At 41.6% G+C, this 17,401-nt stretch overlaps 1 protein-coding gene across 2 annotated transcripts in view; it reads left to right on the top strand.

Moving 5' to 3' along the window:
- The window catches only part of NLK (nemo like kinase), an 87,607-nt gene that overhangs the window by 36,600 nt on the left and 33,606 nt on the right, over positions 1-17,401 (top strand). For both annotated transcript variants that reach the window (XM_081890456.1, XM_081890455.1), the window contains exons 2-3: positions 12,476-12,605; positions 15,630-15,685. In XM_081890456.1, the coding sequence (XP_081746582.1) occupies positions 12,476-12,605; positions 15,630-15,685 (186 nt within the window). The remainder of the gene's footprint in view (positions 1-12,475; positions 12,606-15,629; positions 15,686-17,401) is intronic.

Raw genomic sequence — 17,401 nt, 5'->3', positions numbered from 1 at the left:
GAACACCTACTTTGCCTGCCATCACCCAAAAGGAAAGGAGGGTCCAACCTGATGACATAATAATTGATGTAAGGAGGAAGCTGTAGCCTCCCTGATGCTTTAGTTGAGATTTCTGCGTTGCAGGGGGGTGGACTAGATGACCCTTGAGTTCCTTCCAGCTCTGCAACTATATGATTCTTTAAATAGTAGTCACTTTGACATATTGGAAGAAATCTAAAGATCATGGATATCAGAAAACATTCACATTTCTCGAATAAATCCCCTGCAAAGCCTTAGGTGTTGATCCAGAGACTCATGTGTCACTTGTACCTAGTTTTATACAGTAAATGTGTTTGGTAGAAAAACTTCTGAGAAGGACACTGAAAGTCTGATACATGCATGCTGTAATTTGTGGGTGTCCTTTTGTTGGATTCCACACCTTCCTTGAGCTTTGTATGTGGGGTCTTGCATGAATTCTTTCTGTGACTATAGAAGCTCCTTTAATTCTTACCTCAAGTATCTTGATCTCGAATATTTTTAAAATATTTTAAGTTAAATGATTTTAGTCTTTTATCACTTGTCTACAGCTATGCTTCATATGTGAAAACCTTTAGCAGGCTTCTGTAGTTCTTTAAAAGAGCACCCTTGCTGAGTCTGAACTAAGTGATGGATGGGTTCCCAGCCTGCTGCTCACTTTGTTGCTAGAGTCATGCAACATCCTAACAAAGCTGGGTAGGGAATTGAAATGTTCTCTTCTGAGGACAACAGTAAGTAAAGTTACTCTCTCTCAATTAGCTCCTAGGAGACTTCATGCTTTCACAGGTTTCTTTTGGGTATTTGTGACCTGATTTTTGATGGTATCCATATATGTACTATATAAAATGGCAAACATTTTCCTTCAACCAGAGAACTATTTTTTTTAAAAAAAAAACTACCCTGTTACTTATAAGCGCATCTCTGTTTTTTGGACTTCCAAAGTTGATTCTAACTCCACTTTATTTCACTTACCATGTTCGTGTGATGACCACTTCTGTGCATCTGTGACCACTTGCTGCCTTTTGAGAGTGCCTGACCACTAAGATCTTTGGGGATGGGAGGCCCTGAACTGTGTCCCACCTCTGTCTGGGGTTAAGTTGGTGAATGTGAGCTTTTCTCTACAGCAGCAACTGGTTTCTGGAATTTTCTTCCACAATTGATGCACTTAGCTTAGGGAAGCTTTTAATGTTTGATGCATTACGGTCTTTTAATATTTTGTTGGAAGCCTCCCAGGGTAGCTGGGGAAGCCTGGACAGAAGGTCGGGGTATAAATAATATATTATTATTATTATTATTATTATTATTATTATTATTATCATCATCATCATCATCATCTTTCTGTCTTTAAGCAAATGGCAAAGATTCTTCTCTTCCATTGAGCATCTTACAGCTGTTTCATCCCATATTCCCCCACATCGCTAGTGATAGCATGGGTGTAGGCAAGAGGGGTGGGGGGCAGCTTTCCTTTCTAAATCAAGTAAATAAATAAAAATACTTTAAAAACTGGCAAACCGTGTCACAGAGAGCTGGGTTCTGCCTCTCCCCAGTAATCCTGCCCCCCTAACATAAATCCTGGCTACACCCATGGGTGGCTGATATTGTGTTAAGACCACAGGTTGAAACATTAAATTGTTAAGAATTAACAGCAATCAAATTACATAAAGCCCGATGTCAGACATCAAATGTTTAAAGCACAACTTTAAAATTAAAATGACAATGAACAGAAATTTGTATCACCGTGACAGTCTACTGTGTGAGCCTTAAAAATTATGTGCTTACCAATAAAACTGTCACCTTATGACTTACTGTATACTGTTTAACAGGAAGGCAGATCTCTGAAAAACTGACTAAGGGACTTTCTCTCTTAAAAGGGAAGTCAAATTATTATTACTAACTTCCTTTATTAAAGGTAAAGGTACCCCTGCCCGTACGGGCCAGTCTTGACAGACTCTGGGGTTGTGCGCCCATCTCACTTAAGAGGCCAGGGGCCAGCGCTGTCCAAAGACACTTCCGGGTCACGTGGCCAGCGTGACATCGCTGCTCTGGCGAGCCAGAGCCGCACACGGAAACGCCGTTTACCTTCCCGCTGGTAAGCGGTCCCTATTTATCTACTTGCACCCGGAGGTGCTTTCGAACTGCTAGGTTGGCAGGCGCTGGGACCGAGCAACGGGAGCGCACCCCGCCGCGGGGATTCGAACCGCCGACCTTTCGATCGGCAAGTCCTAGGCGCTGAGGCTTTAACCCACAGCGCCACCCGCGTCCCCAACTTCCTTTATTATGGATCATTAAAATATCAAGTCACCACTTGCACAGATACATTACTATGGTTGTGCTGTTAGTTACTGGATCTTATTATTATTATTAGTCTGTGCTGCAATTTAAAAAAGCTACCCAGTATGAAATGTATTTTGGACATCAAATCTTCAAAACCTTTATGTCACCTGGCCTTCCCTCATATCACCAGAAAGTTGCTATGAGCGTGGTTTGTTTGGGGGTTTTTTTGTCTAACCCACAAATATAGAAACATTATTGATTTTTCCATTGGGCTTTAGAGCAGGAAGTACATTTTAAAGCTGCTTTTGTATCTGTTACAACATACAGTATAAATGTACATGTAATTTATTAAATGAGAAATAGAATGAATACCCTCTAACTAAGACTCACTCTTTCAAAGTTTTAATTGGCCACTTGTCACTCTCTTCCATGAATACAAATGCACTATTATCCACAAAAGAGGTTTCATTCTCATATCTGGGCACACATATATCCTTGCTTACAAGTTGGCCTTCTGACCATCAGCTTCATCTTACCTTTTGAACCTTCAACTTGGCTGAAGCTTCCCATGGCTTTTGGATAGGCTGATATATCAGAGCCATAAGGAGATTGCAGAAGGCCAGATGGAGGAGGTGGTGCACTGAAATTCAAGCCTGAGATTCCCCCTCCCTAAATTATTCTGTCATTCTGGAAAGTCTTGTTATCCTATTGGACACAGGCTGTTAATTCTAATATGACAAAGGCTGCTCACCTGTTCATAGCACGGTTCATTGCATGTGAATACTTCAGTTTTACAGAGGCACAGCACAAGTGCTACTGCTCTGCGTCAGAGTAGGGGGCTTTGTTTGGAACTGCTCTCCATGTGTCTTTCTGCTCATTCCTTTCTAGCTCTTGCCATAGTGGGTGGCATGCCTTGTCCATGGACCATAGGTCAGCCAAGACCATGCATGGCTTGGCACTACAGAGTCTGGGGGCATGCTTATGAGGAGCACTTATGAAGGAGGGGTAAAGTGTGCAGCAGGAGCACTTATGAAGGAGGGGTAAACAGGCCTTCATACTGTAGCTGCATGTAGCCTTAATGGACTCTTCTGCCTTGCAAAGCACCCTTGGGAGGGGGACTTTTTTGCACCAGAAGATGCAAATGCACACATCCACACGTTTACACTGTGTGTGCATACAGTCATGCACATGCCTGGGTCATTTTCAGCACTGGTAGGCTTGTTGTGACTGCATTTTACACAGACATTTTCCATGCAGTAATCATTTGTGTGTTTGTGTACATGTTTTTAGCATACCCATACCCAATTTTTAAATGTTTCATCTTACAAATGTTTTCCAAATGGTGTATTTTAAAAAATAAAATTAAATGGTGCTGCTCTGCTTCTAAATTACCAACCAAAATAATGATACATGATGTTTGTAGCTAGCAATTGCAGACCCATCTCCCTCCCTTCATTGTCTGTAAGGATGCGTAGTTCTGTAGCCCAGAATTTATGGCCTAACATTTTATTATTTCACCACATAAAAACGGTATGTACTTGGCAATGACTCTTGCCAGCTCTCTTGCCAGTGCCACATACCCATTCCCCTCTATCACTCCTTTGCTGCTGGTATGTATCCTAGAATGCTGTGACTTGTCAGCTGCTTCAGCTGCCCAAGGATACTAATGTAATATGTGCATATTTAAATACATCTTTCTAGGACTGAGGGACTATTTTTGATCTTCCAGATAGTTTTAGAAGGTGATTAGACAAAGTCATAGAACAAGATAAGGCTTTCTTCTTCTTATTCAGATTCAGATTTGTATACTGTCCTATACCCATAGATCTCAGGGCGGTTCACAGTAGCTATTAACCAAATTGAAACTCCATGTCTAGAGACAGGTTACCTCTGAATACCAGTTGGTGGGGTCAAACTGCAGCAGGTTGCTGCTCTCCTGCCCTGTTTTTGGACATGCTGGAAGCATCTCTCTGGCTACTGTTGAGAGCAGGAGTCTGTGGACCTTTGGTCTGATTCTGCAGGATGACTTCAATGTTTTCCATAGGCTATGCAGGCTGGAATTAATGGGATTTGGAGTCTGCAGCATCTAGAAGGCCAAGGATGTTCTTTATTCCTGCTATAGAGAAAAGCCCTCACCCCATATTTTTGTGTAAAAGAGCAACCTCTTCATTCTTCTATGGGGAGGGGCTATATTTTGGGGAGCTGGCCTGGAGGCTGGGCATCTTACACTCCAGTTTTGTTGTATCTGTTTGGTCACTGTGAGAAGAGAATGCTTGACCAGGTGAACCATTCACCTGATCCAGCAGGTTCTTATGTTCTTCATTTTTGGAGTTCTAGAATGCATATGCAAGATTCCTGTGTAACTGTGAGAAGAACTTAGTCTGGATACAGCAGTGGAGGGAGACTAGATCTCACTTACTTTGAGAAACCACTTCTATTTAATATGAAAGAAACATAATACTGTATTGGAGTTTGTGTCAACTCTGCCCATGATTGTTTTCTGAAACTTGATTGACTGATCCACTGTGGAGTGTGGAAATTGATGAATAATTCTAGGTGTACTAGATGGTGTCATTTTTCAATTTAGCCAGGGTACACTTCATTGGCTATGTTTGCATATATTTGTTTTTATAACAGCACAAGCATCAAGCTGGCTGATTATTAAAGTACCTCTTTTGTTCTAATAAAGTTAATGGTTTAAAAATACTGGTCAAAGATTCACTGTTTAGTTTGTCAGTTGACCAAGCCTTTTTAAATGGTTCAGTAACCAACTCTGTATGCATTTTGTGACTTCGTTGAGGAATGCCTTTTCTCCATTTCTCTCTCTCACCTACGTACAATACTTTGCTGGGTTTTTATTTTTTTGCACTGTATGCTGTGTTCATGTGGCAAGCTGTCAGTTCAGGGCTCAGGATTAGAAATCCACAACTGAAGCTGTTAAAGTACTGTTGCAATGCATTAGCTATTAAATGTCTCAAGAGGAACTCTTTTGGACTGTCTCCCAAGTGTGGCAGCATGGGGACAGTATGTAAATACTTTCCTCAAATACTGTACATTAATGCTTGCAAAACTACAGATAAAATCTGAATGCTGCAAGCAGAACAGAACATACGGAATTGTTGTTGGGATTGGTACCGGTAGTTTTATCAGGCTTTATTAACAGTGTTTCTCCTAGGCCTAGTTCATGCTTCTAGGCCTCTCTTGCATACATACACACACACATATGCATTGTGCATGCAGACACACTTGCGATAATCTGTGCTACCGCTTTTAAACCTGATTGATTAAGAGCAAGATCCTAAACACACTTAGAGAATCTGATTGTATTTGGGGTCTCAGTGGTACATCTAAATTGTACACTGGTCCTAACTTTACATTTCCAGGAAATAGGTTTTACATGGACTTTTTTCTTTCTTTTAAGGACTAGGTTCTGGCTGAAATAATAGAAAAATTGTTGTGACTGTTCAGTATGCATATACTGTATTTTTCGCTCTATAGGACGCACTTTTTCCCCTTCAAAAACGAAGGGGAAATGTATGTACGTCCTATGGAGTGAAGACGCCATAGTCCCGCGACCCTCTCCCGGCTGGAGAGGTGACACGTGGCTATAGCAGGAGCCTCTTTAGCCGCGCGCCACCTCTCCAGCTGGGAGAGCGCGTGCGGGGCTAAAGAAGCCATAGCCCCGCGACCCTCTCCCAGCTGGAGAGGTGACGCGCGACTATGGCAGCAGCCTCTCCGCTGCGCCTTTCCGCTGCTCCCTGACCTGCTCTTTGGGGCTGGTGGTGGGCTTCCCCCCGCCAGCCCCAAAGAGCAGGTCGAAAGGAACCTGAAGCCTGGAGAGCGAGAGGGGTCGGTGTGCACCGACCCCTCTCGCTCTCCAGGCTTCCAAGGTAGCCGCCTGAATGCACCTTAAACGGCACCTTGTTTTAAAGCGGGAAAACAAGAAAGGGGAAATTTTTCCCCTTTCTGCGCAGCGCCTCCTGCCGCTTCACTGAAGGGGCGCTGGGCAGAGAGGGGGAGAATTTTTTTTCTTGTTCCCCCCCTCTAAAACAAGGTGCGTCCTATTGTCCGGTGCGTCCTATGGTGCGAAAAATTTGGTACTGCGAAATTTGGCACATAGTAGTTATTCCTGGGAGTGCACTACTTACGTTACTCACTGGCTGTTAAACTACCAAGACAAAAGAGAAATTGCTACTCCCAAATGTGATTGCTTATCTGCTGAAGACAAATTGAACTTTGTGCAGTAATTAGACCATGCTGATACTCTTCAGCCTTGCATGCCTTAGTGAAAGCTGCAGTTACATGCATATTGAAATGCATTAATAGTTTATGCCTACTGCTTATGTTGGAGGTAGTATTTTTTTCTTGAATGATACTAGATGGGCAGCCCCTCCTCAAGATAGCTTAGCACTGATAGATGATTTAACAGCTAATTAATCACTGTTATTAAAAGGTAAAGGTACGCCTGCCCATACGGGCCAGTCTTGACAGACTCTAGGGTTGTGCGCTCATCTCACTCTAGAGGCCGGGAGCCAGCGCTGTCCGCAGACACTTCCGGGTCACGTGGTGAGGGTGACGACGCTGCTCCGGCGAACCGGCACCAGAGCAGCACACGGAAACGCCGTTTACCTTCCTGCTATAAAGCAGTACCTATTTATCTACTTGCACTTAAGAGTGCTTTCGAACTGCTAGGTGGGCAGGAGCTGGGATCAAACGATGGGAGCTCACCCCGCCACGGGATTTGAACCACCGACCATGCGATCGGCAAGTCCTAAGTGCTGAGGTTTTACCCACAGCGCCACCTGCATCCCTCACTGTTATTACTGTTGGTCAAATAAGGTTGATATGATATTAGGTAAATATTTCTCCTCATTCCTCCAGTCCATGCTTACTGGTTGCATGTGATTCTAAAGGTAGCAATGTATGTATCTAAATGAGGAGATGAAGCCAGAATAAACAAGGATATTATCATGTACCGTATGTCCTCTAGAGGAGGCATATTTGGTTTCCTTTCTGTGCTCTCATTGAACTTTCAGACGAAGGAAATGTGACAATGATAATGTGAGGTTTTCTTTATATGTGGTGCTCTTGTACTCAGAGATTGATAAATTACAGAAGTAACCTTTCAAGTAACAGGTAAATGAACCTTGCTCTTATATGCCGTGGAAGAAGACTTGGGATGTTATGTGAAGTTACTGAAAAGTTTGTTAGCTGCAAGAATTATCAACACTGAACACAGGAAAGTGGCTCTGGTTCCCAACAGCTCAGAAGTGGCTGATAAATAGCCTGAATACTTCATAAATGGGCATACTGACTGGTCTGCATTGGTGGAATGGATTATCTACTTTGTTAGATCTCATTCAAGGATGGGAAACTTCTGGCCTTCTTCAGGACAAGCATGGCCCACCAGACCTTTGCACTTTTGGGTGGGGGGAGCCATGCCCATCTGCCTTACCTAACATCCTACATAACACCCCAGGTGTGGGGTGGGTAAGTGGGGGGCTTCAATGGAACATTGGGGAGCTTAAAGTAGGTTCCCAGTTATTCAGTTGATGGGTGTTGGGAATGTGGCTTGGTTAAAGGGAAGCAGTTTCTATAGGAGGTGGAAAGAGCCACGCAGGGAGGATTGCAAAGCCCTTTCACACGCTTCCCCTTTCAACCCCCAATGTTGCAGGATGAAAGAATTGGAGGTGGGTTGCCCTGCCCACCACCTTGTCATAGTTGGCCTGCAGGCCCCTGGAGCCAAAAACTCTCTCACTTTACTAAGCATTGGAATTCTTATCAATATGCAAGACACTGTATCTACCATCAACTTTAAAAACAAAAATAAAAAAACTTGTTTTCTGAGTATGGATTTTGGAGCTTTCCAAATGCTTATTATTTCTACAGAATTATAATTTTACTGTTTGGAAAACAGTAAAACCCAGAATACTTGAGAAACTTTGCCAAGGTGGTTTATAAGAACTATTTTCCATACTTTTGCCTTAATATAAGGTTCTTTTTCTGACTTTATAAAATTTGGAGCTCCAAAAGTATTTTTAGACTTCATGTTTCTAAATTATGGGCAGAGAAAAAGGTCCCACCACTCCTTTTGTGGGGCTATGGAATCAAAACACTGCATTTTTCTCTCTCATGCTTTCTGCTCAGTTAAATATAGGCTCAGTAACCAGTTTGGCATACAATGAACAAATAGTTATTTATGGCTTCCATGTAGTCACACATACCGTATTTACTTGAATGCAATGCACACTTTTTTGGCCAAATTATGTTACAAAAATTAGGGTGTACATTAGATTTTATGGCGCATTTATATTCGCCAGCAAATATTTTTTTGGTTTCAACCTTTTGAAAATCAAGGTGTGCATTAGATTCAATAGCGCATTAGATTTGCGTAAATATGGTATGTGTCTGCATCTGCGTAAAGCAAGCTTTGAAACATCCTAGAACTCTAAATAGGAAGCTGGTGCTCAGGCACATTGCTTAAGTCTAAGAATCTGCATGCCTTATGGTCTGTTGTGAACTCCTCCTCCTTTAGTTTTCAACTAATGTGTTTTGCAGCAACTAGATGAACATTCTCCCTGTCTCTCTCACTGCTTTAGCCTTTCTTATGTAGGTCAATGTGAGTGTGATTTCTTTGTGGACGCTGTTCCTTATTCCTTTTTGTTGTATTCCTCTTCACACCTGCATGTTTATGGCACAGCAGGTTTCTTTTGTAACATTTTTATATTCACATCATGATGAGGAGCTTATACTAAGAAGATTAATCTTTTGATACTATGTCCTAATTTTACTGTGTATAGTTAAACACTGTAGTTAAAATGTTTAATACATATGGTGTTGAAATGTAGGAGGGAGAGCAGAGGGAACTCTGACGGGAACAAAGGGAATGCTATTTGCTGAAAGGTGTGATATGATTGCAAAAATTGCTCTTCATAATATTTTTCATAAATAAATAAATAAACAGGTTATTCCCATCTCATCATCCCTATTTTCCCCACAGTTTTACCCGTCTCAGAAGCCTGAAACAGGTGGGATTGTGATCAAGATTTAACTTAATGTGTTGCAGCCCTTGGCTTTCTTGCTGCTGCAGAACATCATGACTAGTATTCTGAAATGTATAGTTAAAAACCTCAAAACCCACCTTTCCCCAGGAATGTTTTGGTTTGAAATTGGCACGTATACTTCACCAGTGCCTTTGTCCCACTACTTCTGTTATCTTTCCTCTTCTCTGTCAAAATTCATATTGTAGAGTCTTCTGTACAGGGGCCTGAGTCTGACCTTTTGCTTATGTTATTCTGTAAAAGGCCAATTGATAATGCTGTATAAATAGTCATGTAGCCTGAGCTTCCGTAGGCTTCAGTGTGTCATGGCAGATATATGAGCATATGATGATTCAGCCTCTTGCCTACAAAAGCTCATGCCACTGCAAACCAATTAGCCTTTCAGGAGTCATGTTACTTTTTTGCCCCTTGAGTGCTGCTCAAATTAATTTTCTGTGCTCTAAAAAGTCAGTCATTTTCTTCTCTCTGTCCCCCCTCCCTCATAAGACGCACAGTCTGGTATTATTAGCAGTCTAATAGTCACATTTATGTTGTAGAACTCTTTAACTTTTAAAGAAACTGCCCTGTTTAGACTTGTTAGAATGACCTCTTTCAAAAATGAGGCAGTGAAAGGTGCTGTCAGAACTGGCTGTTATCTTTACCGCCTGTAACTCATTAGCTCATACAGATGGAGATAACTGGCCGAAGAGCTCAGCACAGCAAGCCTTTTCAGCAACAAAGAAAATAAAAGCATTCCTGTGTAACAGGCTTCAGCACTTATCTGTTTTCTGGTACTATTTGTGCTGAACCAAAGCAGCTGCTACCCCGAGTTAAGAGAGAACAAGCTCAACATGGCATGAAATTACTGCACTGCCATTCACATTCATTAGGTTATATTGCTCCAGCTACAAGCATGGTTGGTCTTAGAATGAATAATTAAAAGAAATGTTGCTTTGTGATTTTGTGTTAACTTTACAATATTAACAAACTACAGCCCTATATTTGGGGAGCAGGTTTTGTGTCTGTTCAAAATTTAAAAGAAGAGTGATTTTGTGCTTGTTTGTTTTAAAGAAATAACTTCATTTATGTAAGATAACCCCAACATTAAACCATTTTGGGGGGAAAGTGTGTTAAGTTACTGTTTAAACATGGAACTGCTATTTAGAAAGTACAGGCACTAGTTCTCACATGTTGAAATTATCCCAGTTTAAGTAGTCAGATGCCTTCTTTCATCAGTACATAACTATTCTTTGTAGAGCTTGGAGTTTTTCATAACTTCGAGTATGGCACTTGCTGCACACAAATTGCTAATCTACATCTGTATATTGGTGGAGAAGTATTACAAAAAACTTTTGGGGAAGCTAGCCCTCAGATTTTTGGAGAGAAAAATATTTCAAATGTGTTAAGCATTAGCTTCTAGATACCTGGATGAAAAGGCATGCTTCTGAATCAGTTTTCATATGCAAATATATTCACATCCGGATTTGGTTATCAAGGGGGAACCTGAGTATAAAATGTGGCACTTGCTGACATTTGTGCGTGTCTCATCTTTGGTACACATAGGAGCAAACTGCTGTTTTTTTCAATATTTATAAAGCACAGGCTTTGCTGGCAGGAAATCCCAGGTTCTATCCTCTGCCTCTCCAGACTCTTACCCATGGGTAGGCAAACTAAGGCATGGAGGCAGTATCTGGCCCAGTCGCCTTCTCAATCTGGCCCCCGGACGGTCCAGGAATCAAGAGTGTTTTTACATAAGTAGAATGTGTCCTTTTATTTAAAATGTATCTCTGGGTTATTTGTGGGGCATAGGAATTCGTTCATTCCCCCACCCCACCCCAAATATAGTCCAGCCCCCCACAAGGTCTGAGGGACAGTGGACCGGCCTCCTGCCAAAAAAGTTTGCTGACCCCTGCTCTTACCAGAAACCCTGGAGAACTGCTGCCAATCACTGTGGACAGTACCCAAGCTCAGGGGTGTGGGTTTTCTGGGAAATTTTCCTGTGCAAATTAAGGTAGTCATTTTGGAAAATTTTCAGCCTTCGTCGGAAAATTTTCTGATGCCCTAGAGCAGTTTTTCCCAAAAACTGGGGTCTCAAGCTATATTTGGACTACAATTCCCACTGGTTCTCCTAAGTAGAGATGATGGGAGCTGTAGTCCAAAAACAGCTGAAGGCCCAAGTTTGGAAAACCTGCCCTAGAGAGTGGTGTAATTTAGGATCTTGTCTAACACTGTATTTGAAGTTGATGTTGTTCATTGTTAATAATGAACTTACAAAATAGATTTTTTTTCCTGCAGAAAAGTATCACACTGGACTGAGCTAGATGGACTTGGTGTAAAGCAGCTTCCTATGTTCCAGCATAGCTAGCCTGAATTAGGAGTTGGGTGGCTTTCTTGTCTTGGGCCATTTCATAGAGTTCTTGGAAGTAGCAAGCCATATATTAGTGTCTATCCTCTTCCTGAAATATTTTGTAATCATTGCAGATAGGTAGGATTTTACTGTGTTTTGCATGGGGGGACATTAGCTGCCATGAAGTATCAAGGAAGACAAGGGATTCAGTGTCTCCCCCTGGCCCTCCCTCACAATGCAGGCCAGAAACTGCATGTAGAACACCCCACCAGAAGATATGCACTATGGTCTAATTTGATGCCAAGGGAGCAACTTTTTTCAATAGTTCCATACAAAATTAATCTTGTTAGCAGGCAATGTTGAAAAGCAATGTACTGTGGCAATTTAATATTGAAAGGTCTTGTAATGGGAAAGGTGTCCTAGAACTAATAGAGTAATTAAAGAGAAGAAAATGTAAGTGATCACATACTGCCATTTATTGACCAGACATTAAATAGTAGTGTACAGTTGAGGTGAATAGTTTTACTGATGGAAGACGCGAGGACTTGAATGCATAGTAATCTCATTGCTGAATAACATGCAGAGTTGCCTGAAGCGTGGATTGAATTCACTTTGTATACAGAATAAAATGCAGCGAGACTTGTTTAAGAATTCTACATGCCTCTCTTGATTTTCTGCTTTGAGCATCCAGATTCATCTTGTTTTTTGTTTTTTTTTAGCATAGGTATTCTTGGGGTGGAATGAAAGAACTTTGTTTAAAGTCAGATTATATGCTTAATCTTCTTCTCCTCTTCTTCAGGTCAGTAACAGATCCGCGAGATGGAAAGAGAGTTGCACTCAAAAAGATGCCCAACGTCTTCCAAAATCTGGTCTCTTGCAAAAGGGTCTTCCGTGAATTGAAGATGTTGTGTTTTTTTAAGCATGACAATGTAAGTGGCCTGCAGCTTGCTTTGCATGAACTTCAATACAAAATTCAAATACGAATGAGGCACAGCGGCAGAGGAAGCTGCTTGGGCGCCTGGGTGGACTGTTTGGGCAGTGTGGAGCTTGCGTGCATCCAAGCCACCGCATCTCTCCCCGTGGCTCGGGCGTGCTGCAGGCCCCGCGGTGAGTGTCACCCAGCATTTTGTCACCCCTCACAGTGGTGACACCCGGGGTGACCCGCCCCCTCCGCCCCAATGAGGCAGGTTTCTTTTAAGGACTATGGTCACGCCTTCGCTATTAGGCTAAAAGCAGTTGAATTAGACTTGACCGGCTTCCTCATTTATGGCAAGTAGCAGATGCCCCCAATGAAGTGTGCAAATGGCATATCACACCCAGTCTCTTCTCTCCCACCTTTAGGAGAAGAATAAAGCCAATATTAGTGTCTCGGTAATGACTCTGAAATCATTACTTTAAGCTTTTTCTGAGCAAGGTGCCTAATTATGTTACCAGTGGAGATATTTTTGTTAACTTTTTAACCAGTAGGGACTGTGTTTAAAACTTTTTACCTTCTTGTTTATTTGTTAAATGCAAAATCGAGCATGAACAAAGTCACTACAGAAAATAGGTTAAATACATTAAATCAAGAGACAAAAAGGGGGACCAGAGACTTCAGCAATACATTCCAGACTTTTGGTGTAATAGAAATCATAGGAACCTATAGAAATAAAAACACTATTAACATGGAGATGCCTTATTTTGGGGGGCGGGCGAGCTGCATTTCCTGCAAACCTTAGCTTGTAAAGCTCTGCACATATTCTTATTTTATTGTATCATCAACTGCCACTTATAGACAGGGATGGGAGGAGATTGGTATAGTGTGATTGTTTACATTAATAATGCAGAGCATAACCAAACAGAAGTTTTCTCTCCTACAAGCTTTCACAAAATGCACTACCCATTAGTGAAAAGCAACCTCTTATATCTGTGCAATTGCCATAGAGAACTTGTACACTTCATTTGTGTCGAGTGAGAGTGCCAGATGTAAGAGCTGGTGTAGATACAGCTGTGGTGCTCTGTGAATCACAGTTGACACATGTGGAGCCACTCCTTGGCAACATGCACCCTCAACACACACTAGCTGAGATCAAGAGCTTGCTGTCACCACATCAATCATGACCGAGACTGACTAGGATTACCACCTAAACGGAAAACATTTTTTTTGTTGACAAACTGGTTAATCATGGTGGAGAAGAAATAGGGAGTGAACGTCTGGCAGGCCATTATTCCTTACTCCAAGGGCTTTGCAAACCTTCAGCATTCTTCCTGAAATCTCCTAGCTTTGTGATATTTTAATCTGTGCAAAGAATGCTTGCATTCATTCATTCCCAAAAGTAGGCATCATCACAGTAGTCTTTTCAAATGGAGGGAGCATAACTAGAAATAATCTGGTAACCCCAAATGGTATTCAAATGCCTTACTATAAGGACCAACAGAACTCACCGGAATACCTGCTGTATTCAGTTCAGGTGGAATAGCACTCTCTGGGAAGAGCAGGTTTGTAGTCCAAGCTGCCACTGGAGGCCAAGCTACCACAATGGTGAGGAGCACCTGTGCCCATCTACAGTTTGTTTGTCAGCTACAGCCATTCCCAGACCAGTATCAGCCATCTATGCTCTGATAACTTTCCATAGATTCCCCATATTACAGTACAGTGCATTCCATGTGGCACTTCCCCCGAAAGCAGCTGCTGCAAGATTCTGCTGCCTGCTAGTTAGTGGGTGCAGCCCTACAGGGTCATATCTCTGAAGGCACTGCACTGACAGCTAGTAAGCTACCAGGCCCAACACAAGGGGTTGACTTCAGTCTGTAAAATCCTAGATGGCCTGGGACCTAAATACTTGGCAGGACACCTTCTCTCGTACCTGGTTTTCCAAGCCCTAAGATCTGTCTGGAAGTCCCTGCTTGTGTCCCCGCCAGCTAGTGTGGTGGGCAGGACAGTCATAAAAGATGGGGCATTTTTGGTGGTGGCACCCAATTTAAGGCACTTCCTCCTGATTGAGAGATGACTATCCTCCACATTAGAGGTATTTAGATGACAGGTCGAAATATTTATCCAGGTCCTTGAAACCTGATGATTTTAATGCTGATTGGAGTTGTAATGGATTTATGGTTTTATTATATATTATATTTTTTTCATTACCATGTACATTGCTGCTTTTTGTTGTTGTTGTTTATACCCTTTTTTCCTCTGATGGGACTCAAGGCAGCTTACAGATAAAAACAGATAAAACCAACAATCGCTAAAAACATGGAAAAACTAATCATAAAAAATTGTTACTAGAATTAAAACTATGTACATGTATAAAATCTGTTAAAACATACAAATAATTACAATAAAAACAGCATGGTGTTTATTAAAAGCAGTCAGTTCCCAAAATCCTGTTGGGAACAAGATCTTCACCTGCCAGCAGAAGGACCAGGAGGGAGCCCATCTAGCTTTTCTAGGCAGGGAGAATTTTGGAGGAGACACCAAGAAGGCCCTTTCCCGTGTCCCCATGAAACTACCTTGTTCTCATTTGGAGGAAAGGTGGGATATGAAAATAAAATGAAGTAAATTTGTTGCAAAGAGGAGGAAGTTAAGTTGCAAATACTTAAGTGTAATAAAGTTGCAGACTTTGGAGAAGACCTTGCCTAAGAAGTTATGAGCAAAGATATTGTGCATATAGTCTGTGGGTTGAGAAAATCTGAATAAAGCAGACATAAAGGATTATGACATACATAGCAGTACAAGGACCATCATTTTCTGGATACGTCAGTTCTGCAATTTTTTTCTTTGATCAGACATCAGTAGTGCCCTTTTTCTTTGTGAAGACCTCTCAATTTTGCATCTCTCCCCTCAACTAAAGGTGGGGGCAGCATAGTTGTGAGTTGAAAAGAAAGCCTTGTCTTTGATTTCACAGTTGCTTCTCTAAAGTGAGGATTTCTGGTGTATTACACGTAACCAAATCAGCTTCCCCCTTGTTTTGTAGGTGCTCTCTGCTCTCGACATACTCCAGCCACCACACATTGACTACTTTGAAGAAATGTATCCTAAACACTAAATAAACAGTCTTAAATGAGGTAGGTGTTGATTTGACTCCAGCCTATAAAAATGCCTGCTGCTTTTGAATTTCTTAATCTTTGAGCTTTCTGGCCTCTGGAAAGGTGGTAGGTAGGCCAGCTGTCATAGCCCATATGGCAAGTGGTTGCTGATCAGAGGGGGAGTTAGGGAGGTGGGTGTGAGTGTAAGTATTTGTGGTCATCTTTAGATAACATGAATGAATAATCCCATCGGTAAGGGTTTAGAGTGCACCACTCCCCCCTTATCTACTGAAAATGTGTAGGAGAGTTTCCACAAAATGGCTGCAGATAAATGATTTTGTAATGCATTGTTGCTGACATAATAGTTTTAAAACGTGTGACTGTGCCTTGAAGCACATGCAGAGTGGAGTTAGTTACATTATCAATGGTTTTAAAGTGTTATGGTCAAAGTGTAGATTCCTTTTTTTAACCCTTTTAATGCTTGCTTATGACCAAAGAGTATTCTGATTTTCAATACTGTATGGAATAAAGGGGTGGTATTTAGTTCATATTGTATAACAGAGCATAAGTCTGTAGTTGCCTGGCTTTGCAGTCTATGATACGTTACTTGGGCAGTGACCCATTACTGTTGGTACTCTGGCTATATTTTAGATGTTTTCGGCAGCAGGTTATCTTGGGTTCATAAGATGCTTCTGGTTAAGATCATTGCCAAGAATTGGCTTTTGTTCACTGCTGACCTTTAAAGCCTCAACTGCGTATGACGCGAGAAGTCTGTGATCAGGATCTCTTGCTGTCTTCTAAAAACTCAATAGCAGCTGAAGATAAACCGTTTATCTTTCCACTCCTTCCACCTTTGGTGGTGTTGGTGTGTGTGTGTGTGTGTGTGTGTGTGTGTGTGTGTGGTTAAGCAACAAAATTGCTTGGTGGCATCACCTTTGATGCCAAGATACTGATCAGATTCATATTCTGTCACTCACACATGCTTACATGCTAACACAGCTGTCACCTACCCCTGCTAATCAGTGTGGGTTTTTAACCTACAGGAGATTCTTGATTAGTTCTCGTTTAGTAATCACATTTAGTTTGGCGCCAAGCCTTATATATGAAGTTTTAGGTTCAAAATGGTATAATAAAAAAAAGGCTTGTGGATCTTCCAGTGTAGAGGGGCTAAATGCTCAGACTTGATCCTCAGCTCCTCAAATTAAAATCTCCCAGGTGTCTAAGAACTTGGCCTTATAACAGATAATGTATATGGGCCAAGAGGACATGTAATTAACAAATTATGATCCTTGCTTCTTGTTTGCTTCAATAACTTTTTCTGTATTTGCATTATTTGTGGATATGCTGTGCATGTAGAAATGATATATTCCTAAGGACCTCACCCCCAATTTCTTATATACTTGCATTGTTCAGAAAGTGAATTTGCTAATATTCCTTTTGTCAGTTCAAAGAGGATGTAGATGGTATCCACCTAGCCAAGGACAGTGATTTAAATAAGAATTGTTTTTGTTCCTCTTAGGGAGTTTACCAGCTTACAGTGCTAAAGATCTTAATGGCAACAGTCTGCCTAGACTCATCCGGCTAATCTATTACTATATTTAGAGTTAACTTAAAACATTAGAGCAGATGAAAAGATAATTGCTACAAAACGTTTGGAAAAGGCTTTGCCAGGTCTTATTTGGGTGAGTAAAAGACACAAAGTAGACAGACAGAGCAGTGT

Source organism: Podarcis melisellensis (assembly GCF_964234715.1).
Source record: "Podarcis melisellensis genome assembly, chromosome: 15".
NCBI lineage: Eukaryota > Metazoa > Chordata > Lepidosauria > Squamata > Lacertidae > Podarcis > Podarcis melisellensis.
This window is presented reverse-complemented; position numbering and strand designations above follow the sequence as displayed.